At 42.8% G+C, this 24,690-nt stretch overlaps 1 protein-coding gene across 4 annotated transcripts in view; it reads left to right on the top strand.

Annotated features, from left to right (window-relative positions):
- The window catches only part of Rarb (retinoic acid receptor beta), a 385,376-nt gene that overhangs the window by 246,420 nt on the left and 114,266 nt on the right, over positions 1 to 24,690 (top strand). For 3 of the 4 annotated variants that reach the window (XM_074043790.1, XM_074043791.1, XM_074043794.1), the window contains exon 2: positions 12,868 to 13,016. In XM_074043790.1, the coding sequence (XP_073899891.1) occupies positions 12,868 to 13,016 (149 nt within the window). Of the gene's footprint in view, positions 1 to 2,933; positions 3,557 to 12,867; positions 13,017 to 24,690 lie in introns of those variants that run through there. The other variant, XM_074043788.1, reaches the window with a different exon arrangement.

Raw genomic sequence — 24,690 nt, 5'->3', positions numbered from 1 at the left:
AGTTTGAACTCAGGGCCTCAAACTTGCTAGATAGGCACTCTACCACTTGGGCCATTCCACCAGCCTTTTTGGTGATGGGTTTTTTTCAAGATAGGGTCTCGCAAACTATTTGCCTGAGCTGACTTTGAACCACAGTCCTCTTGGTCTCTGCCCACCAGCAGCCCAGCTTTTCATTGATTTTTAAATGAATATTTATTGAGCTCTGGCTGTATATCAGACACTTTTTGAAGCCTGGGGTTTTTTGTTTTCTTTTCTTTTCTTTTCTTTTCTTTTTTGGTGGGACTGGGGTTTGAACTCAGGGCTTCGTGCTTGCAAAGCAGGCACTCTACCACCTGAGCCACACCTCCAGTCCAAGCCTGGGTATTGGAAGGTAACACAGTAATGCCTGGGACCCCTCGTCTTTCTGTAGCTGGAGCCAGGTGAGCTGTCTGCGTGGGCGGGGAGCACCTCTGCCCGGCGCTAGATGCCATCATGGTCCTGGGGTGGCCACCAGGGGCTCTGCTGTGTGCTGCTGGCTGCATGTCTGTCCTCCCACCCGAATTGGTCCTCCCTCAGATTTGGGCTTGGAACAGCTGTGGAAGGTGGAAGGAGGAGTGCAGGGGAGGCTTGGGAGGGTACAGGGCAGCCTGGCCTGGGGACCAGCCAGGGATCCACATAGGAAGAGGGCTGCTGTGGTACTTTGGACAGATGCCTCTGGGCCTAGGGAGAAGGGGAGAGATGACAGATGAAGGAGGAGCTGACCCAATTTGCTTTACTTGATTGGCTTCTAGAGAATTCTCAGGCCCATCAGGAGGGGAAGATATAAAAATGGAAGTGATGAAATGGTCAACAGAACAAGTCGTGACACTGATGCATGGGGAATAAGGCAGGTGCACAGAGGCGGCTTTACCAGTGGGTCTCCACTGTGGGGCAGCTATTGTGTCAACTGCTTTACAGCAGTATCATTTAGTCATCTGAAAGAGCTGATCATACATGCTTTTATGCAGGCAGAAACCAAGGCACAGAGAGGTTAAGTCACTTGTCCAAAGCCACCCAGCTGGTAAATAGCAGAGTTAGGATTTGAGTTCAGGAAGACCAGCTCCACAGGTCACACTTCCAACCACATGCCTCGAAAAAGCCGTGCGTAAAGATTGACAAATTCTGGAACTATTCAAAACTCCTGAGCCTTGCAAGTTGCTCAGAGTTGGAAAGTTGGTGAAAATTTCTTTGACTTACGTTTTCAAGTTTTCCTTAGAAGTTTTGTTTTGTGTTTTTTTAAAGAAATAAAACTAAAGTACGTTGCAACTTTCAACTTTCTCAAATCACTGTTAGGAAAGAAAAAACAAAAAAACCCAGCAATGTCATAGCAGATAGCCAATGACCTAGGATTCTATATGGAAATTCTGATCAATTCTGTCTGGAAACTTGAGAGTCATTTTTAATAAACTCTTACCATTATATCCCTTTAAACTGGTCTCTTCCCACCGCTCTGGCCTCCTTGGGAAGAGTTTAAGTCAGCTCCTCAAGTAAAGCTGTCCTCTCTGTGGACAGCGACACAGAGCACAGCTTGGAAATCAGGTTCTTGCTTTCCTTCTTGTGCCAATTTAACTTTGATGAAGGGGCTGTGGGCGGCCTTAGGGTCACTGAAGGGGAACCAGCTTGGGGCCTTGTGCAGGCTACTCTTGGCCTAATGACTGCTCCTGTCACAGGCCTCAGAGCCAGGCCAAGGTCATTTGGAACCTGGGCCTGTCTGGCTTGCTGCTGGGTAGAGTGGGGGTGGGGTGGGGGCTTTCTCAGCAGGGAGGAGGCAGATGAGGTGCTGTGGCCTTGTAATGCCTGTGCCTGCTTCTGGGGACTTTCCTGCCTTATTCCTCTGACTGGAAAGAAAAAAGGGCATTATTTCTGTCTTCAGCTTCTTTCTTTTTAGTTTCTCAGTTTTACTTTTAGTTCTTACGCTGAGATAACTATCTTGTCTGTCTGTCTGTCTGTATACTCTGAGGCTTGCTACAGGAACAGGTGCTTGTGAGCATTTTGGGCAGTCATAAGAGAATGTCATTGTCTTCCCTCAACCCCTGAGTCCCACTCGTCCTGTCCTCTTGAATCCAAGACCAGTTACATTCAAATCCCTGCTCATCCTTCACACATGGCATGGCCTTGAGCCAAGTACCTGGCCACTGGCCTCTGGCTTCTTGCTGTAAAAAAGAAATACGAAAACTAGTTATCGCTTGTCACTATGGAATCAAATTAATACATATGACATGTATGGATATGTAGAGCTGGATGGGGAGTGACTAGCCTGTTTTACATGCTTCGATTTTAAAGTTACCCATTACTGTGATGCTATTATTTGACTAGACTTTGGAGTTGTTTGTCATTTTCTATGATGACAATATTAGTCAGGTGCACAGCTGTCATCTCAGCTATTGGAAGGCATTGGTAGGAGGATTGCACTTTGAGGTCAGCTTCAGACTGGACAAAACTGTGAGTTTCTACCAGAAAAATAACTAAAGCAAAAAAGGGCTCAAGAGGTGGAGTGCCTGCCTAGCAAGTCCAAGGTCCTGAGTTCAAACTCCAGAACTGTCAAAAAGAGAAAAAAAGATATGAACTTATCCATTTTCTCCTCAATACTTGAGTAATACAGTATTAACCAGTTTTTATGCTTTTACGCTCTTTTATTTGTGGCACTGGAGCTTGAACTCAGGCTTTCTAAGCAGGTGCTCTTACTGCTTGAGCTACTCCACCAGCCCTCTTTTATGATGGATTTTTCGACATAGGATCTTGCAAACTATTTAACTTTTGCCTGGGCTGGCTTTGAACTGAGATTCTCCTGGTTTCTGCATCCTGAGTAACTGGGATTACAGTTTTGAGCTACGGCGCCCGGCTTTTACACTTTTCTGTATGTGTGAACCCTGAAATGCAGCAAGTATGCTTGTCGTGTATGTTTCAGGTTAGGAAACTGAAGGTTTTCTCTTGCTGTCCCACTCTTGTCCAGAGTCTCCTCTTACTTTGGATCAGAGTTTTCCTACTTCAGCAATTTGTGACTGCCTGTTTGTGAGGAAGGGCCTGCCCTCTGTGAGTGTTGTGAGACATTTGTGGCACCCCTACCTCCAGCTAGTGGGTACAAGTGTCCCCAGCTGGATGGTTCCTTTGTCTGCTAGAGATAGAAATCATAAGGGACTAATTCTAAAATGAAAGTCAACTGAAAGTTTGTGACAGAAAAGAAGTACCCCAGACTGCCCCAGGGTAGCAGGTCATTTTATGGGAAAGTGTTTGAGTCCTCCAGGAAGGGGCGGAGACTTGCAGTTGCATGCAAGAGATAGGTGCTTGTGTGCCTCCTATGCTAACGCATTACAATGGAGTTTGCACCATCAGGCCTGGGCAGTTCTCAGCCAGCACTGTCCCCATCTTGGTGGCCACCTGCTCACAGCTCCCTGGTTCAGTTTTCCTGCTTGCTTGTCTCTGAGCAGTCAGACCTTCTGGGTCCCCATCTCAGCAGTAGCAGCTCTGGACTGTGACAGCCCCAGCCATCTAAAGATATCACAAAGGACACAGCACTGGTTAAGAAACCCTACTCTAGGTAAGGATGATGGAAGGGAACTGTGTTGGGGCGGTGGTGTGTGAAAGGGCATTATCATTTATTGAGCACTTACTGTATGCCAGGCAAGTTGCAAACATTGTTTCCCTTTTACCAACAAAAATTTTAGGATTGTATGAGTTTTCAGGAAGGAAACGGTAGGGTTCAGAGAAGTAAAGAAAACTCTGTGGACGTTGAATTCCTGAGTGATAGAAGAGGGAACAAATCCAGGGCCAAGTTCATGAGCTTCCCCTCACCTCCCCCACGAAGTTTATGCAGGCTCATGGTGTTCTCTTTCCTTTTAGAAACCCAGACACCCCGCACTGTGAGGCTTAAATTAGTGTCACAGTTATTTGGGGTTGTTAGTAGGGTTATACCTGTAGAAATAAAACAGACAAACATTTTTGCAGTTAATGTACAGAAAGCAGAACATTATTTGTTTCTGAGAAATGGTTTGGGCTGAATTCTGGAATAAGCTATTACATTTGAACTTTCTCAGTGCTCAGAGCTGGGGTAAGGCACGTGACAGTGTCATTTTACTGTTGCCTTCCTTAAATGTTCCAAAATGTCTTCAGTGGCTCAAGTGGTAAGAGCACCTGCCTAGCCAGCATGAAGCCCTGAGTTCAAACCCTGTTACTGGTCTGTAAGGCTGATACCACCTGGTTTTCACATACATTTACAGACATAGCAAAGAATGTGTGTCTGAAGGGCCATACAACTAATGTAGTCCCTTTTGCAAGCAGGAAGTGTGAACAGAAAAAAGTATGTCTTTTATTAGTGCAATCCTTTTTTTTTTAATGATGGGAATCCACAGTAGAATGGAATATGGAACTGAACCATTTGGTGTTGAGATAAAGTCTTCAGGTTACTGTAATATTGTGATGCAACTAGCCTCATCCACACAGGACTCTGAGACCTGATCCAGCGTTTTTCCCCTTCAGTGCAGTTCAGATCATTAATAAGCCATTAGTTATGTCAGCCTGTGAAGTGATTTTAAGGGAGAATTTATTTGACCCCTGTCCTAAGCTATCTTTGTATGCCCTAGGAAACAGTGATACAAAGCATCACATAAAATCCCCATGAGATAATAGTTAAATATGTTCCTTGAAGCAAGAACACATGTTATGAAAATGAAATGTAGGTGTTGAACTTGAACTCATCATGGTCCCTTGCAAAAATATAACAGCACTTCCCATGGTAAAAGTCAGTCCCAGGAGTGATGTCCCCTGGTGGCAGCAAGCCCAAACAGACAGATGTAGCCACAAGCCAGAGAGATGTAGGTCTTGATCTTCTCTCTGTCTCTTTCTCTCTCTGATGCCCACAGTATCTTGTCAAAGTTAGCCTTACCTGGAATTAAATTGGTATTTGGAATATCATAACTATGCATTAAAAGAGAGTTACATAGCTCTGCAGCACAAATTTGAGCAAGTAGATCCAAGGAGACCAAACCCAGTGAGAGAGATGGAAATCTAGCCTAAAAGTAAATGAGCAAGATGGAAAATGAAAAGTTAAAAGCTGGGGCGGGGGAGGGTTGTCCTAGTAAATAATAGTATTACTTTAGCCAGTGGGTAAAGGCTGAAAACCTTGCTGTATTTTTTTTTTTTTCTTTAAATTTCTGGTGGCACTGGGGTTTGAACTCAGGGCCTTATGCTTGCTGGGCAGGTGCTCTACACTTGAGCCACAGCCCAACACTGCTGTATTTTTAAATTTCCTCATTCTAAGGTGCAGCGTTCGTGCTGGAAGAGTACATTGCACCTGGCAAGGCATGTCACATAGTAAATGCTCAGTAAACAGTAGCGACTATTAGAAGCCACCGCCAAAATTCTGTGGGAAAGAAGAAGGAAGGCCTCTGGTTTCTAATGAGCATCACCACACACAGCCTGAAGATCTTAATGTATGAAGCACTTAACAAGGTGGAGTGTTTAGTAAGGAGCCAGTGCAAGGGGGAGTTCCCACGCCAAATTGACTCAGCAAAATGTTTGGGATTCCAAGGTGGTTAGACAATGAAAAAGACATCTTTCTGTTAGCGCATCCCAAATATTAACTAGTACAGGAATGATCAGCGAGTTTGTTAAGAGGAGGGTTCCAATGGGCGTTTCTGGGGGTGGGGCTGAGATTCTGAATTTTCTTTGAAAAGCAAGGTTTTCTTTAAAGACTTAAAAAAATCAGAGTTTCCCCCTCCCCAGTCCCTTCTTTTGTCCCCTGCCTGTGCTCAGCACCTGTTACATGTGTGGTCAGAGTAGCAGGGATTCTCATAGCCCAGCTCGGCCAGGATCCCGGTGACCCGGGCAAACACACACTTCTTCAGGGTCACGGGCAGGTTACTGAGTCAAGACTGCCAAGGGCCTAAGATGCTGTTTTCTGCTGTTTTCCTTCGCTCCGTCCCTTCTTCCCTCCCTCCCTTGCATGCCGGCCCCAAACCCGGGAAGCCAGCCACCGCCGATCGCAAAGCGGAGCTCTTCTTGCCTGGCAATTAGCTAATTTCGGAATGCGATTCACAGATTTGCAAGACCCCCGTGTGTGCAAGCAAACTGCCCTCCTGAAAGATGATTAAAAGCAGAAGCCCAGAGGAAGAGGTGACTTGAAAATGAAGTGGGCGACAGTAGAAAGCCCCAGACCCCCCCGCCCCACGCAACGTTTGCAAGGTCTGCAAATGACATTTTCATAAAACCGCTGCACGCGCTCACATCGCGCATGCGCCAGCTCAGGCACCAGGGAGAATCTGGTTCTAATTACTTGTACTTCAGTTGAACTTTGGCGTTTCCTTTGACTTTCTCCCTAATGTATGTGAGCTGTGGGCTTTGCAGTCCTGCAGTGAATCCACAGAAAAAAAGAGAGAGGCGAAAAGTCCAGATCGGCCCTCTCTGGTGCCAACAAAAATGCAGCGCAACTCGGTGTTTTGACCAAATGCAAGGCTTTGCTATTCTCCCTTAATTAGCTGAAATGACTCCCGCCCACCGGACCCCATGCTCTGGGCTCAAAATTCCCTTGGGGCCAAGCAGGAAATGCCTTTTGCTTTACAACTCCTTTTTCTTTTAAGGCTCAGCTGCCCAGGGAGTGCATTAAGACAGTCTTAATCATGGAAGAAAGATCTAGTAAAAAGGCAAGACTTTGATAATGCAAGATGCCTGCCCATCTCTTTGGTCAGGCCCAACCGCAAATCCTGCAGTCTGTCAACATGGGTTAGCCGGCTGTAAATAAGCTCTCACAAAGGGAAAAGGTATATCACGCCCCTTTAAAAATGTTATCTGCTACTTTATCTAACCTTTAAAAAAATGCAGAGTATGCAAGGAATTGTGAAAACAGCTATTGTTGGAGACTTTGTGTGTTTAAGTAACACTCAGGTGTGTTGTCACACCAAGGACATTTAGACTGTGTTGTCTCAGGTGAGTCGAGTTCTCAGGTGTCAAGTTTTCCCAGGCAGTGATGTTAATTTATTTTATTATTTTTTTTTTCTTTTAATTGGAGGAATGCAGGAACCCTCAGATTTTCGGCAATGTTTAAGGAGGCTGTGTCAGTGGGACACTGGAGTTCTGCATCCCACTGGTGGGGATTTTGCTGAGTTGTGTTTTTGTTTTGTCTGCAAACAGCCTGTGTGATGAAGTCTTTAGGGCTTTGTGTTTCAAAAGCAAGGTCCATAGACTGGTACCAGGTCCAGAACAGCCTGTTACCAGTCCACCAGGAAGAAATGCATTTGGAAAACTTTTGTAGCAACTTAAGAGTAATCTTATGTTTTTAAAATTTCTTTTCTTTTTTTTTTTTGAAGTTGGAGTTTAGACAGCTTTGTTTGTCCTTAATTGTTTATTTTCTCCTAGCAATTGATTTTTATTGAATTTAGTCAATCCATAAGGAAAAAAGTATGAAATGGTCCTCCGCTACTGAGCCCAAAAATCACCAACTTAAAGCTGTAAGGATTCTGCAAGTTTGAAAAACATTGATTTAAAGGCAAACAAGTCCCATGACTAATTTTACCAGGAAGGTGATTCTGGTGGTGTCTTGCTTGGTGACAATCGCGTGTATGTCGTGGGTGGGCTACAGCTTCTGCCTTCGAGGCTGGCTCTGGTCCCGAAGGCAGCTCAGCCTTGTGAGCACAGAGAAACTCCTCTCAGCATCTCTGGCTCACTCTGCTGGGGCAGGGACCCAGAACCCGGCCTTCCTCTGCCTGGCCCATCCCTGTCCCCTGGCCAAGCAAGGCAGCCCATATGGTTAGCACTTTGGAGGTGGCTGTTGGTTGGGGAGGCAGTCACCAAGCAGAAGTGGACCCAGCAAGAAGTAAGCAAGGAAATAAATGAGGCAGGAGGCAAAATACAGATCGGAGTTATCCCTCAAACTGCTGCCGGGCTGAAATCCCATCAGGATGGCTGGATGCAGTGCTTTTATGAAATGACACAAGTCTCTTGCCCCCTGGGAAGTCAGAAAACTGCTTTTTTTTTTTTGGCCTGCCTGAGATCGCTGAATGAGCTAATATGGAACACATTGTCTGCTGAGCCGGCAGAGTTTTCTAGCAGGAATTGTATCATTCCATAGCATGATGGTGCTCGCCTGGAATAAGGGACAGAATGTTTGAGGCCTCTCAAGGGCATTTGATGAATCTAAAGGGACTAATAGATTATTGATTTAAGCAGGATGACCATGGACAAATCAATGGCTGAGCAGTCTGTATCTACCTTAAATACCAAAAGAGCCTGGGGAAGGGGAGCTGCGGGCTGCCCACGTCTTTGTTGGGGTGGTGGGGGCACTGGGGAAGAGGAGCTCTGATGAACTTGGCCAAATGTGTTTTTGCTACATTATTGAAGAGGCAAGAGATTGCTCTTTAATCTTTGTGCCATATTCTGGTGGTAATTTTAAATTTGTCTTGGCATGTCCACCTGAGGCCAGCTTTGGTGAGCTGAGTACATCACTGGCTTCTCTCTCTCGCTCTCTCTCTCTCTCTCTCTCTCTCTCTCTCTCTGCCTCCTATTGCTCTCAGCACTATACACTGCCAGTGTTGATGATCTCTGAATGTTCACCACCACTATTTCTTGTCACTAGTAGGATGTTTCTGTTTCTATTGAGTGGTATTTCTAGAATTCAAATTAAATAGACAAGAAATAGAAAGAGGCCAGGTGCCGGTGGCTCATTCCTGTATTCCTAGCTACTCAGGAGGCAGAGATCAGCAGGATCTTGGTTTGAAGCCAGTTCAGACAAATAGTTCACAAGACCCTATCTTGAAAAAAACTCATCACAAAAAAGGGCTGGTGGAGTGGCTCAAGGTGTAGGCCCTGAGTTCAACCCCCAGTACTGCAAAAAAAAACATTAAGAAAGAAAAAATTGAAATAGAAAGAAGCAACTCATCCTCCTCTGGGAAGCCTCCCTTGATTTCTTCTATACTAAAGGAGGTGTGTAGTCTCCCCTGTCACTTTTTAATCAGTGGTTGTCAAACCTCTTCAATTTGGATTCACCTGGGAATATTTTTGACAAACAGGATTCCTGGTTCTCATTTCCAAGACTTTCTGGCACAATAGGTCTGGGATACAACTTGCATGTTAGGGTGGTTTTAATGTGCACCCACATCTGGGAACTACTGTGTTATATCCTAATTGTTGGTTTATCCTCATGAGCTTAAGTTACCATATTCTGAACTTTCCATAGCATACAACACAAAACTGTTATGTTATAGTCACTCAGCGATCAAACACAAGGACAGGGGCTAGGGATATAGCTCAATGGTAGAGAGTTTGCCTGGCATGTGTAAGGCCCTGGGTTCGATCCCCAAGATCACTTAAAAAAGAGCTGGGTGTGATAGCAAACTTCTGTAATCCCAGCACTGGGATGGAGACTGAGGCAGGAGTTTCGAGGCCAGCCTGGGCTACACAGCAAGACCCTGTCTCAAAATAACAAAGTAGTAAAACACATGGTTGGTTTGAGACTTCACTGTACCCTCTGGGAAGTCCATAGCAACGTGACTGATGAGCTCACCAGAACCTTAGCGAAGCCCAGGGTTCTCCCTATTTGTCGCTCACATGTTCATTCATGGCCCTCTGGATTCATTCATTTTACAGAAATCACTCTCATCCACTCTTATCCACACAGAAAGGCTTTTGCCAGCCTTTGTAAAATGTTTTGAGATTTTTGACATCCAATAGGCCTCTGCCTTTTTGTTTGCTTAGCCCCAAAATTCTGGGGTATTAAAATTACCCACAATTCTCTTTCCTCTCTTTGGGAGGGTGAATGCTGGACTCCCTTCAGTACGTGTGTTTGAAGTGGCATATTTATGGAAATTGCTACCCACTTTTGAAATTCAGGGCATAGCTCTGACAGCTGAATCCAGCCCTAGCCCAATTCTATTTACAACTTCCCTAGACAAGCCAGATTAGCTGTTCTTCCCAAGAGAGGGGAACATCCAACTCCACCCCCACACCCTGTGTTTCTGTGAAGAACAAAAAGCAGGACCGACTATAGTGGTGATGGTGGCTCTGCCAGAGCTGTTAACACACATGGGTGACAGCAGAGGCCCAGCAATCAAACCAACCTGAAAGATTTGGAAGGCACAGGAGAAGGAAGGGCTCTCTTCTACAGAGATGAGGAGTGTAAATTGACAACCTTTCTAGAAGTCGGTTTATCAATACGAATTCAACACTAACAAAATATTTTTGAAATATCATCCCTTTGCAACTAATATTTCCACTTCTGAGAATGTATCCTAAGGAAGTAGTTAGAGATCTGCTGAGTTTAGCTACACAGATGTTCATCAGGATAGGCTATCGTGCAGGAGAATTATTTATTGACAAGGAAATAAATTCAAGACCTCATAAGTTAAGCAGACAAGGTCCCAAACAATCTCAGTATAATTCCACTTTAGTAAGCAAAGAAAAACGTTTATAATGCATAGCAGAAAGTCTGGCAGGAAACATACCAAGATGACCACAGTGAGTTTCTGAGTGAAAGAATTGTGTGTGTGTGTGTGTGTTTCCTGTATTTTAACAAAGATGGGCACATTGTTGGTGTCATCATTCCTCATTTGCTTTCTGGGACCTCCCAGTAGCTATAAGCTTTGGTGACACCTCAGGAGCCAGCCCCTCTGTAGTACAGCTGGTACCACTGTGCCATGGTGTCCAGAGCCAAGGTTTCTATTTGCTGGAAGAAATATGTGCTCAGGACTGATGTCCTCATCCTATGTGTCTCAGAGCTAACCAGGAAAGATGGTGACAGATTTATCCTGCTAGAACCTGCACTGCGGTAATGACTCATTCCAAGATTCTTCTGAATTATGAAAATACTCTAATTATAGTTGATTCTGTTCCAAAAGGCTAATTACTTTTTTAAAGAAGCAAAGACTATGAGGGCTGTTTGATTTCTAATTTTAGCAGTTAACTACTTAGAAGGGCACTCAGTGCTTGAAAAGAGGAAGAAGAAGGAAAAAGTTCATGAATTAATTCAACATTTTTTTTTGTGGTCCTGGGGTTTGAACTGAAGGCCTTGCGCTTGCTAGGCAAGTACTCTACCACTTGAGCCACTCCGCCAGTCCTTTTTGTTTCAAGTTATTTTTCAGATAGGGTCTCATGTTTTTGCTGGGGCCAGTCTGGGACCCTGATCCTGCTCCCTATACTTCCCACATAGCTGGGATTACAGGTGGGATTACTCCTGGGCAATGAAACAAATATTTATTGATTGCCTGCTATATGTGAGGACCTACCTCTTCTAGTCCTGGAGCATAGATGTAAATAATGTGGGTGAAACCCTTATTTGGGGTGTGAATGCAGTGGTGGGGGGAATGACAGATGTAGAATATAAAAACTTTCTAAGTTTGGATGGCAGTTTAATTTTACAGGCAATAAGATAAAATAATAGGATTCCATGACCAAGAGTGGAAGGGGCATTTTCTTTCTGCCTTTGTGGCTTGTGCTGGGGATTGAACCTATAACTTCACATTTGCCAAACACATCCTCTGCCACTAAGATACAACCCCATTCCCAGGAAGGGCATTTTAATTAGAGAAGTCGTCTCTGAAAAGGTGACATTTGCTCTGAGATCTAAGAGATGTAGAGGTCTGAGAATTTCAAGGTAGTTAAAATGGCTACCGTGACAGTGTTATTTTTGTATTTATTTGCTCGTTCGTTTGAGTCAGGGTCTTGCCGGAAATCCTGAGCTCAATGGATCCTTCTGCCTAGGCCTCCTAAGTGACCGGAAGTACAGGCCCAGTGCCTTAGTCTTAAGTTAGTATTGGAGCTTGGCCTGTTCAAGACACATGGTAGAAGCCAATCATTAAATTCAGTGCTGCTGCTAAGAGGCCGTGTCATGAAAAGCCTTATAGGAAAAGGACCTTGACTTTGATCCAATTGGTGACTATTGGAAGACAAGGGAGAAAGATCCATTTGAACTTTTGGTTAATTGTCTTGCCTAGTTGGTTGAAGAATGAGTCCTAGATAGAAAGCACAGATACATGGAAGGCAAAGATGAGGTGATTGCAATAGCTGAGGTGACTCCTAGCCTGCTGTGGGAACAGGACACTGAGATTAGGATGGAGTGACAGGATGTGCAGGGAGCAGAGTTGACCAGACTTCCTAAAAGTTTGGCTGCAGGAGAAACCAGTCAGTAGAATATCTGGTCTGGGCAATTACAAGCAGTGAAGCAACTGGAAATTTTATACTCTAGGAAACATTCCATGTATTCTGTGTATTATGAAGTGATTTGGAGACTGGAAGATTCTAGAACATTATTTTACCACTTTCAATCACTCCATTCCTAGTTTATGGCATTGTTTGCCTGCAATACATGTAGGGTCAGTTCTTGCCTTGGCTTTGAATTACACCCTAGAGGTTAAGAGTGGGAGAATGTCAGTTATGCTGAAAGCCCTTGCGGTGTATGTCTTGAATAACTGTTTGGGGCATTGTCTTTATTTTTTTCTGAGAAAAATTACTTTTGGCTAAGTAAGCAGCAGGGTCAAACATTTCATTAAAGCGCCTAAATGAGACTGAAGCTAGGAGAAGCAGGAGAGGAGAGAAATCTAAGGGTTTAACATATGGAGATTTGAATTTGAATCTTGGCTCTACCATTTGCCTGCTGGCTTTCGACAAGTCAGTACCTGAGTGACTTGGACTGTGGGTAAATTGGTGATAGAAACTGTCACCCTGTCAGTGCTAGGGTAAACTTCAAATCAGAATGGCATTTGGGATTGCTCTGTGAACTGTACAGTGCCATGTCGGTGTCGGTACCACCACTGCTGTGCCTATTGCTGAAGTTGGGGCACAGGCGTGGGAATTCAGTGATGAAAAAATAAAGGAACTGAAATGCATTTCCTCTCATTTCTCCCCCTTGTCGCACCTCCATCACAGCGATTGAAACACAGAGTACCAGCTCCGAGGAACTCGTGCCGAGCCCTCCGTCTCCACTTCCTCCCCCTCGAGTGTACAAGCCCTGCTTCGTGTGCCAGGACAAATCGTCAGGGTACCACTATGGGGTCAGCGCCTGCGAGGGGTGTAAGGTGAGTACCACGCCTCCGTGCTAGGCAAGTTCATTGTACGTGTGCTCTCGGGAGGTGACCAACCCAGGTCTAGAAAGGGGTGGCTTTGACACGAGTCACGTCAGCACCCATCAGGGCGGTTGTATTGCATGGTTTCAGTGGCTTGCTAGAATCTCTTTAGTTCAGAAATGTCTGTGAATGACGGATTGAGGCCAAAGACTCTCAGCCCTTCAAGTCCCGCCCCATGTGCCAATGCTTTTTTTGATAATAAGAACCATTCGAAAGAGTTCTGAGAAGCACCATTCTGTTTCTCTTTGGAACATGCCATCTGGTGTCTTTATAGTTTTATTTTTAAATATGACTGACAGTCCATTGAATCAACTTGCAGGCAGTCCAAGGTTGAAATTGGGATTTATCTCCTGGCTGTTTTCTCAGCCGTGTGGCCTTTGAATTTGAGCTTGATTTTCAGCCTGTAGAGACTTGCTACTGTGTACGTGTCACAGATTCAGGGGAGGCGGATTTAAAGTTCCTGCGAGCAGAGATGGCTGCTTTCAATCAAGCTAGACAATTGTCAGCAAGTCCAGCAGGCTTAATTGAGTGAAAGAGCTTCTTAGGCTTTTTAAGGGAGGAAAAAACAAAGAGCAACTCATAGACATATTCAACTCATCCATCAAAAGTTTCTCAGAGAAACTATGGCTGTCTCAAGCAGTCCCTCCCTAGACAAGTAACTTCTTTCCAGTTTTCGCTCTCTGTCGTTTATATATCTAAATGGCACGATTCACCACAGTTGTTAGCATGTTGGAATAACGTTAGTGGCGCTCCATAGCATTTTTCTATTTGCCTTATCAGAACTAGCACTTACTGTATGTGTTAGTCAGGTTCTGCTGTGTAACAAGCCGTGCCCCAATTGGTGGCTTAAGATAGCAACCCCTGTGGATCTATGGTTTTAGCCAGGCTCATCTGTGTGGTTCATTTGTCTACTGTGTGTCTCTGGTCAGCTTCAGGTTACCTAATTGACTGCCTCTCGGGGTGCTGATGTTTACTGGAAGCTTCAGTGCTCCTCCGTGTGGGCTGGCCTAAGTTATTCACAGAGGCAGGGCTGCAGGAGAGAGTGGGAGCATAGAAGGTCTCCAGAGGCCTAGACACAGAAGCAGCTGCCTGACTTCTGCCACACTCTGATGACCCAAGCACATCTTAAGGTCAGTCCAGATTCAACAGGTAGAACTTTCTTAATGAGAGGAGCATCAAAGTCACATTAAAAGGGAAATGGACTTGGGGAAAAATAGGAGTCATTTTTGTGTTCAGTCTCCTGCAGTGCTCATCTAATTCTTATTAAGATGAGTGTAGGGATATTAAGCCCCTCACACCCAGTCTGACCTGATGCTTAAAGATGGGACTGAGCAAATGCATAAATGTCACTCCTTCTCCCTAAGGAATTATGGGAGTTTTCTCTTCTTTTCAAATCATTCGAATCAACATGTATATTATTTTACAGAGTAAGGCCAGATGAGGGAAACTCATTGAAGATTTAGGACGGCTCTCTCCCTCTGGGATTATGAGGGTTATTTGAAGGGAATTTTCTTTCCTCTGGTTCCTCTCAGTATGGTGCTTTGGAGAGTTCTGTGGGCAGCCAGTTGGCTCTGGCTATGAAGCAATGCATGTGTGCATCTCCTTATCTTATTGTTGGTAACCCTTAGCTGAAACTACTTAAATTTATTGTAATATTTGTGAAGGCTTCCAGGGAATACTGGTTCATTCTGTCCATTTGTTTTGTAATATGTAAATAAATCACTTTCTAGTGTTCATTTGAAAATTACATGATAAGATACTTCCTTATTGCCAAAAACTTTTTAGTCATCTTGTGTCCAGCAGTTGGAAGGAGGTGTGTGATAAGTCAGCTTCCCTGCTCCCCTGACATCCTGGGGGAAGGGATTAGCAGCATGTCTTCCTTCATGAGATAACGTGACCTGATATCAGCTGCTCATAGTCGGTACAGTACGAACTGTTTCAGCCAGCTCAGAGTCAGCTAATTCTCTGACCTCTTGTAATTTGGGATTCTGACTCTTTTTAGGAAAACGCCCAACAAAAACAAAACCCACACCAACCCAACTTTGATAAACTCAGTTAAGTGTTCCTGACTCATAGGATGGAATATGATTTTTACCAAACCCATAAACCTAAAGGTCAGAAGAGTTCTGAAGCCAGGTGCTGAATTTGACCATTTTGGTGTTGTGGATAGACTTGTGGTCAGGCTTCTCCTTCTGTCTGTGAAGAAAGACTTGATCTGCATTTGGGCTTGCTGGAAACAGAGTGAAAAAATTCACAGAACTAAAAATCACGAGGAGGTAAAACTCTAATGTAATAGCCAAAGAAAAGAATAAAACTTTTGAAAATAAAATATAGTCTTACTGATTATTATTTAATATTACCAATACAGTGCAGATTGTATTAAAAAAAATAGAAAATTAAAACAATTCTGGTTTTTATGAGCATGTACATGCTGTTATATTTGGGTTTTTTTGTTATTTGGTTTTGTTTTATTTTGTTTTGACAAAAATAGGATTTTATACTACAGACCTTCGTTAACCTGCTTTTTAAGTTTAACAATATTCCACGATCAGAAATTAAACAACTGTGTAGTTTTTATAGTCATCTAATTAATGTAATGGTTTATGGTTGTAACATAATTTCTTTAACTAATCTACTATATAACTAGGATCTTTCCAATTTGTGTCTTTTAATGAATAACTGTTAGGTATATCGCTGATAATTTCCTTGGGATAAATTACTAGAAGTGGACTTTCTAAGTCAATGGGTTTGCACTTTTTGTGTGCTGTGTGTATGGCACTGACCCTTGAGCTTGCTGGACAGGCACTTGACCACCTAAGCCATGCTCCCTCCCTCCTCCCTCCCTCCCATGTTGTTTTTGAGACAACTTGACTAACTTTGCCTGGGCTGGCACCAAACTCTTGCTCCTCCTGCCTCCACCTCCTGGGTAGCTGGGGTTACAGGCATACATTACCATATCTGGCTATACATTTTTAATACTTTTAATACAAATAGCCAAAATGTGCTCAAGAAAATGTGTTAATCAGTTTATGATCTGTTAAACTGCAAAAAGCTAATCCTATTGGAGACTATCTATTTGGAATCTCTCCCTTGTGGTAATAAGGTAATGAATTGGTACACAACTTCTCTTTTAGAATTCCACCTACACTGAATTTGATGTTTACACTGGGCCATATGCATGGTCACTGTGCGTGCCTGGTCCACCCCTTGTCTGAAGTTTCAAGGTCATTGCTCTGGGCTGGGAACCTCTTTCTGAAATAGGACTCTCAAACAGAACCCAGAATATATCTTCAAGGAAGTGATGCTTACAGAAGCCTCCGCCTGTCATAGCTAGGTTGACTTTATTGACTATTACTGGGAAAGGGAAGCTTCCATCTTCCAAGGAGCCATGCAGTAGTCTTAGCCACTGCTACAGACCCACAGTCGGATTTTAATGAATGAGCTGTGGTTCGCCTCTGGGAACGGTCAGTGGCTGCTATATTGACACAACATCACCATGGCAACAAAACCACTAAACATGCCCTTGGGACATCCCATTTAGGGGATTTCCAGCTGAGCGATGGCAGTGTTTTGTAGGGCACAAAGAGTACAGAAAGTGAATGCGCTGTGTGGTTAGTCAAGAAGGTTTGGCAATGTAAAATCATAAAACAATATTAAAAAGAAAAAAAGTGGGTGTGGTGGTGCACGCCTATAATCCCAGCACTCTGGAGTCTGAGGCAGGAGGATGTGAGTTCCAGGCCAACATACAGAGGCTACATACAGAGACCCTGTCTTAAAAAAAAAAAAAAAATACCACAAGCAAACAACTCCCTCTTCCTAAAATAATAAGACAATATAAAATAATGTGTTTTTAGGAAACAGTCTCATTTCTCATATCTAACATTTATGCCCAATTTTGGCCTAATAATATTTTACATTTCCATTTTTTTAGCTTTCAAAGAGTGTGGAGTCTAGAGTAAAAATACCAGGAATTGAATCCTCCCTCGGTTACTTCCTAGGTTGATGACCTTGGACAAGCATCTTACATTTTCTGTCTGTCTTTTCTCATCTGGAAAAATGGAGATTAATATTATTGTGAACATAAAATAAACTACTATGTATAAATCACAGAGCAGTACCTGGTGCACAGTAAGCAGTGTACACATGCTTAATTATTGTTTGTACTTCATTAACTTAGAATAATTACTTTTGCACACAGCGAGGTCACATCCATTCTAATCTTGGTACTTCTCATAATGGTCTTTGAGCATTTCCTCATTCATTTATACCAAAATAACACTGCCTTTTCCCTTCAAGACCCAACCTGAGCCTCCCTGGATTACTGTAGAACAGCGTTTGGCAAATTGTTTTTGCAAAGAGTCATATGGTAAGTATTTTAGGCTTGAGAACCATATGGCCTCTGTCATAATGACTCAACTCTGCTGTTTTACATGAAAGGAGCCATAGATAATGTGTAACAGAATGGGCATGGCTCTGTGCCAATGAAACTTTATTTATACAAACATACAGTGGGCCAGATATGCCCACTGTGCTATAGTACCCTGACCCTTGCCACAGTACATGATACTTTTCTTTTCACTATTTCTAACTCTCAGAAGTTGGTGGCCCATAGGACTAGAGGTGTAAAGTAAAGTTCAGTAGGGTGCCTGCCTAGCAAGAGTGAAACCCTGAGTTCCAGCCACAGTACTGCCAAAAAAAAAGATCTCTCATGCCAGAGATGTCAGGCCATGTTTGGGTGGACCATAGTCCAGGACTGCTGCATTCTACCCACTACAAAAACCGTTGCTGTCTACCTGTCTATAATCTGGTGAGCTTCAAGTCTACTCTCCCCATCTGGTCATTCCTTCACTTCTCATAAATACTTACCTAAAGACAAAGAAGTTTGTGATTTCCTTGTAAATGAGCTACTTCAAGAAATACCTGGTGGGGGGAGAGGGAGGGGGCGGAGTGGGTGGTAAGGGAGGGGGTGGGGGCAGGGGGGAGAAATGACCCAAGCCTTGTATGCACATATGAATAATAAAGCAATAAAAAAAAAAAGGAGAACCTTAAAGTTCTCTTTTTAAAAATGTCAAAAAAAAGAAATACCTGGTATCCAACTTTGGAAAGGTTTTATACACTTGCTTTATCAGTTAGTTCTTCCTGCTTGACAAATGACCAAAATGCTTCTTGTCTGTTACATCAGTGGACATTTGTTATTCACTGAAGGTCTGGGCAGATCTTGTCTTGGGCTGGTTGGACTTGATCAGGTAATCTAGGAGGACCTCACTCACATAACTGAGTTCTTGGTGGGACGCCTGATTCCTCTCTCTATGTCACTGCCCACCCTTAGGCTCTCCTGGGTTGCCCACGTGGTCATGGGTGAGCTTCCACCAGAGAGAGGGCAGCCACAAACATGCAAATACTTTCCAACCTGGTTGCAACACTTGTGCTAATGTCCTGTTGATGTAGCAAATTACATGACTATGCCACTCTCCCCCAAAGGTCACCTTGCAAAAAGGTGAGCCTGCCAGAGCTGGCAAGTGCTTATGTGATGTCTCCTAGTACTCCCTCAGTTCTCCTGACAACAGTAGACACCATTCAGTCATTCTTCAGCTGACTGAATGAACACCACCAGGTTTCAGGGCCCGAGGCAGGTGCTAGAGATAAAATTGTGAATACAACAAGGTTCCTCATGGAAATTTCTGTCCCACACATGGAAATAAGTGCTAAACAATTCAAAGTCAGAAGAAAATGAACAAAATAGTGTTGTAGAGAATAAAATAAGAGTCAGGTGGCACCTTCTAGCCTAGAAGGAACCAGCTATGTAAGTCAGAAACCAAACCCTTGGATTCTTGGACCATTTCTCTCTGTGGGCCTTAGCAGCTCTGTTAAATGACAGTCCACACATTTGAACCTATTCCCATGTCAAATACAAATATAACAACAGTGCACACAGTAGCTACACTGATTTCTTGTTAGGGATGGCTTATGTGGAGTGTTCCCAGTGTGTGCCAGTCCATGTGTGGTGAAGGGGGAAGATGAAAACTTCCCTGCTGGATACCTTTTCTGCCCCAGTCAATTATAGCCCACTTAATTGTAAGAACAGCTCTGCAACTCTGACCCTTATTTCACAGGTGGGGAAGCTGAGGTTCAGAGAGGTTAAGGGCACACACTAGTATTTGCCAGAACTGGGATTGAAATCCTGAGCCTATTGTAACAGCCACTGCTTCAGCAGCACGGTACACAGAAGGCAGGAAGCTATGGTGTGCTATGGTCAAGACTGGGAATTTCATGGACCACTAAATTTAAAAAAGCAAAATATACATTAAACACCCTAGCATCTTGATCATTTCTTAAAACTGACATTTTTGCAACAAAAATTTTGGTTTTTTTTTAAAGAATTTACAAGGCATTCTTTCTTTCTTTTTTAAGTGGTACAGTGGTACTGGGGTTTGGATTCAGGGACTTGCCCTTGCTAGGCAGGTGCTCTACCCCTAAGCCACACTCCCAGCCCTGGGTGTTCTTTCTTTAGAAGGGACAGTTAGTGGGCAAGACCCACACACAGGCTCACTCTGAAATGCTGCTTTGTCCTGTTCCCTCCACTTTGCTAAGGATGGGTGGGATCTTCTTATCTGCAAGCCAGTCTGTGAGAGCCCTTCTCCAGCTCACACTGCAGAAGTTCCCAGGTAGCCATGATGGCAGCTTCTCCACGAGGGCACAGAGAAAGTGCCTGCTGACATCACGTCACATCACATAGGTAGTTTTCTATCTACAGCACCTTGTAGAGTTTACACTCCATCAGACCCCTCGGTCTCTCAGGGCTAATGCCGTCCATCTTCTTATCTGCTTGTGTCTTCCTTGCCTCTGAAGAGAGAGAGGCTCTGTTCTCTTTCCGTGCCTCTGAAGAGAGCAAGGCAGGGTTTTCCTGGCAGACAGCAAACAGAATGTCCTGTCACAAAAAGTTTTGCAATCAGGAGGATGGATGTCTGCATTTAATTTTAGAGCTTCTGTTAAAAACTATAAATGTGCTTAGTGATTTTATTTGAACAAAGCCATTTAAAACTACATTGTTTAACTGGCATAGATAAACACAAACATCATGCTGTGTTTGGATACTATTTTTAGCCTTCCTCACCCTGATAGTTGCTTCTGTTTAAGGGTTTGCTGAAGTTTTGAGTCCCAGGACCAATCTTACATTACTAAGTCAATAACAAACACAGGACAATGGACTCCTGCCTTTGACTTCCTTACTGGAGTCCTTGAACCACACTGTAGGCCTCTTCCTAGACCCCCCGATCAGCCATCAATAGAAAACTGATTTATTCCCCATTCTTCAGACAGAATTAAGCAGTTCCTATAAGTCAGGTTCTAGGATATAGAAATTAAAGGTTTGCGAGTATTTTGTTTCTAGTGTTATGCCCCAAAGTCTAGAAAGTGCCCAGAAAAGTGCCTGTCATACAAAAGACTCATGGTATATATTTGTTGACTGGATGGAAGAATGAATGGGTGTGAGAAGGGGACTCAGAGTCCTGTGACAATGGTGATTTTATAGATGTCTAAGCATTTTCTACATGGGGAAGGGGAGAGAAATGTTTCAGGCAAAAGTTCAAGGTGGGGCTAGAGGTAAGAGCTTAGGATGAAATGGCCTGTGAAAACTTGTGTGGGAGAATGGATTTGCATTCTACCAGCATGTTGTTGCATAGTCCTGTGTAAGCAACTAGGAAGAGCACTGAAGACACTCAGAAGGACTCTATCAGCTCAGAAGCCCTAAGTTAGGTCCCCTTCTACATTTTTTGTCACCTTTATGGTACTATTGTAATTGAAATTAAGTTATTATTGTTGAGTATCAGCCTCTTCCATCAGACTGTAAACTTCAGGAAGCTGGGCCTTATCTCTCTTGTCACAACTGGATCACCAAAGGTATCACAGTGCTAGTGAGGCACTTTGTAATCATAAAGTATATCTATACAGTAATTAGTATAGTTATAAATTACATGTAATAAACCAGATACAGTTATATAAATAGTACATACAGTATTCTATACATTTTATCCAATTAGATAATGAATTGCGTCTAATTATATAGGGTTTGTGATGGCACATTTATGAACTCTTGTGAAGTTTTTACAAACAGGACAAGACTTTTGGTGGTCAGAGTCCCGTTCATCTTTTCAGGAATTTCTACCTTCCACCTCAAGCTGACCTTTGGCTGCAAAAGATATGTTCTCTGTGATATTGTCTTTAAGCAAACTTATAAGAACTAGCAACTGGAGTGATGTATTTTGAAGTATTGTGAACTCTTAGTATTTTTAAAAGAAAAAAAAATTAACATAAAGTATTTACCTTGATATCCTGGAAAATAAGCCAGCCAGAATAACAGTCTACCTTTTCTAGTAACAGCTCCTACAAAGGAGAAAGTACTTTTCCTCTTCTGCATGTATTTTGTTTTAAATTGAGAAGTCATTTTGGATTAAAAAAGCTGAAAAGTTTGTCTTTTCTCCCCCCACCATTTTTCTGGTATATGAATAAACAGGAAGTAGAGGGTGAGCTCTGAATTAGCCTGCAACCCTGTATTTTTTCTTTTTTCTTTAGCTCATGTTGGCCTGGTGAAAATGGTTATTTAATTTGGTGGTTTTAAGGAGTTCATAATTTTTTAATGGTTAAAAGTTCATGAATGCCAGTTTAACTGTTTACTTAGCTTGTTTGTCACTTGAAAATGCCCATAACACTGTTGTTTGCTGTTTTTTGTTATATCAAACAAACGAACCAGCTGCAATTTTTGGTAAAAGTTTTTGCCTTAGTCATCCAGTAGAGGAAGAATTTCATGGTTAATCTGTCAATTTGAAAATGACTCACCTCCCAATGATGTCTTAAGTATCTGTTACATGAAGATTTTAGTCAATTTTTAAAATCACCAAAAACCAATACTCTATTTTGTGATTGAAAGCACATAGTAGGTAGGCAATGAAATATATTGCTTTCCCCAAATCCCTAGGGGATATTACCTACACTGCATGGTAGCCTGTATTACAAGTATTCCAAACAAACATAAAAATGTTGTTGTCACAGAAATGAAAGTATATTTTTGAGCTTTCCTGAAGTTGCAAAAATGATGATTGAAAATCATTTCTCATTAAATAAAATTTATACCCTCATAGATAGTGCTTCAGTCACTTTTGGAAGATAAATATTTCAGTTTTCTTTCTTTCTGACCATTTTTACCCACAAGGATAAATAGAGAACTTTCCATTCTGTTTTCCTTTGTCCTGCCTGGACTCTTGTAGAGAGCCCTGTTTTATTAATGTCCCCTGACCCCCTTCCTCAGCCTCTTTTCAGGGCAGAGCTGTAGGTCCCTGGTCTTCCCATTCTCCACAGTTTCCTGGTCCCCAGCTGTCACCTGTAAACACACACACACACACAATTTTAAAAAGCCTTGCATTTCTATAGCCTCAGTATTTCTAAAGCATTTTCATGTATAGAATGACATTCAACTAGGCTTAACTGAAATCAAAAGAACTGGTCACATGACCAAAACAACTGCAAAGGAAACTGGGAAATGTAGTCTCGAAATGCACCTAGGTACAGATCTCTTATTGTGGAAATAGTGGAGCTAACGATTTCTACCAAAGGTATGTGGGTTGTGTGTGTGTGTGTGTGTGTACTCATAATGTTACAGAAGTGGGTGGAATGTGGTTTTTTTCCTCCTTTATTTCACAGATGAGGAAAGTGAGAGTTCATAAAAATAAGTTTTATCATATGCAACCTTGAGTTACAATCTGATTCTGTTACTGAAATGCTTCCTGTAGAAACCTCCTTGGATGTTTCTGTGCTTGCTTTTCCCCTGAAACACATCAAACTATCTTTTCAAAGCCTGTCTCTCTAAACATCTCCATATGCCTTGCATGTTCTGTTTTGACATTTGGAGAGATGGGGAAAGTCTTACTCAAAGTTAAACCTTTATCAGGGGTTAGATTTCAATCTCAGCCCACAAGGCAAAAGTACACGTAGACAAAATAATCCCACAGAAAACAAACTTGGAGACTGTCATATGTCTGTCACTAGGACCTACAAAGTCAGTTCTTCCTCCAGCTTTGGAAACAGATTTTTGTCCCTTCTATGGGATAGCACATGCTCTCATGTTGTGACAAAAGCATATGTACTTATGCAGAAAAACCATATTGGCCTAGCACAACACTCATGTCATGAAAATCACACATCCTTCTAGATGTTTCCTTGTCACTAAGCTCCTCCTATCTTAATAATTTTTTTAGGATTGGAATTTTTCTTGTGCTTTTTTATAAGCTGTGTCTTTTTTTTTTTTTTTTTATCATTGTCGTTGGTATTGTTCAGTATTTTTCCACCTCAGGAGGAAAACTAGATGTGTTGTATTGATAAGCAACACCAGAATGGGGAAAATTTTGTTCTGCAGACCCTAGAACTCAGTCCTGGAAGAAACTTAGAGAGGAACATAATAATCTGAGTGCATCTCTAGCCTGTACAATATGGGCTTTGTCTGGGGCGAGGGAGAAAAGCTGGGGTTCTGGCAGGCCTACCCCATTAGAGCCTTGTTCCTTGTTCCACATTGAAAAGATGACATTCCTTTGCTAGCAGCATCCTGCCCGGATTTCTGGCACTAGTTCTGTGGCCAATGCTGTCGCCTGGGGCATTTTTGTTTGGGTTGGTTTTGTTTTATTTGAAAAGCAGCAAAGTACAGGCAGCATAAATGTTCAAGGTGGAGCAGTTTTTGCAAAGCTTGTTGTCATACTTGTTGGTACAGTCAAGGTGGCCTGTCTGCCAGGGTGTCTGCTTCCTTTTCACTAGTGTCAAAATGCAAGAAGGTATACACAGTGAATGCAACTTCTTAGCATGTTCTTGAATGTTCCTGAGGCAGCCTTTCTGTTTTAACATGGGCCCCCACCTCTCTCTCAGGATTTCACTCAATGCTTCATTTATTCCAGAGATTGGGGGATTTGCAAAGTAAATATTCCAGTAAGGAAAAACAAAATCTTCAGTGACTCTCACAGCTCTGCTTCTATGGAGGCCTTTTCTATATCAGGAAAAAAAAAAAAATCCTTTCCTTTGTGTCAGATGCACTGAAGTGAAAAATGTCAAATGTCCTTCTTGGGTTCCATGAGTCCTAAAGTAGTGGGCGATTGAAATCCTTGAGGTAGCTTAGTGACAGGGAGAATGAGTTGGTTTCATCTCTGGTTTTATAAAGAATTGTCATGGTTAAGCAAATTTGGAGAAACTGGAATGATCAAACAGTATCAATTCTCCTCAATGCTTTTGAATTTGAAAATAGCAGCATTCTAAATACACAACGCTACCATTCATACGGGCCTGGAAAGTCCCCCAAATCATGGAAATTATCCCAATTACTGAACCTCAGCAGAGAGTCATCTGACTGTCCCTCAGGGAAAGGACAGGTTTAGTTTGGATCTCACTTCTCCATGTTACACTCAAGTTGTAGATAACTATGCTGTATATATCAGGGGATACTTCTAAAACTGTTCCCCTGGTTTCAACGTGTGGGTCCTCATTAACATAGTCTAATATAGGCTCAGAATAATAGCATTTTGAGAGGGGGCATGGCCTTAGTGTTATCACTTTCCAAAGCGTGTCTTACACAGCGGATGTTCCTACAACT

Source organism: Castor canadensis, chromosome 10, assembly GCF_047511655.1.
Source record: "Castor canadensis chromosome 10, mCasCan1.hap1v2, whole genome shotgun sequence".
NCBI classification, from domain to species: domain Eukaryota; kingdom Metazoa; phylum Chordata; class Mammalia; order Rodentia; family Castoridae; genus Castor; species Castor canadensis.
This window is presented reverse-complemented; position numbering and strand designations above follow the sequence as displayed.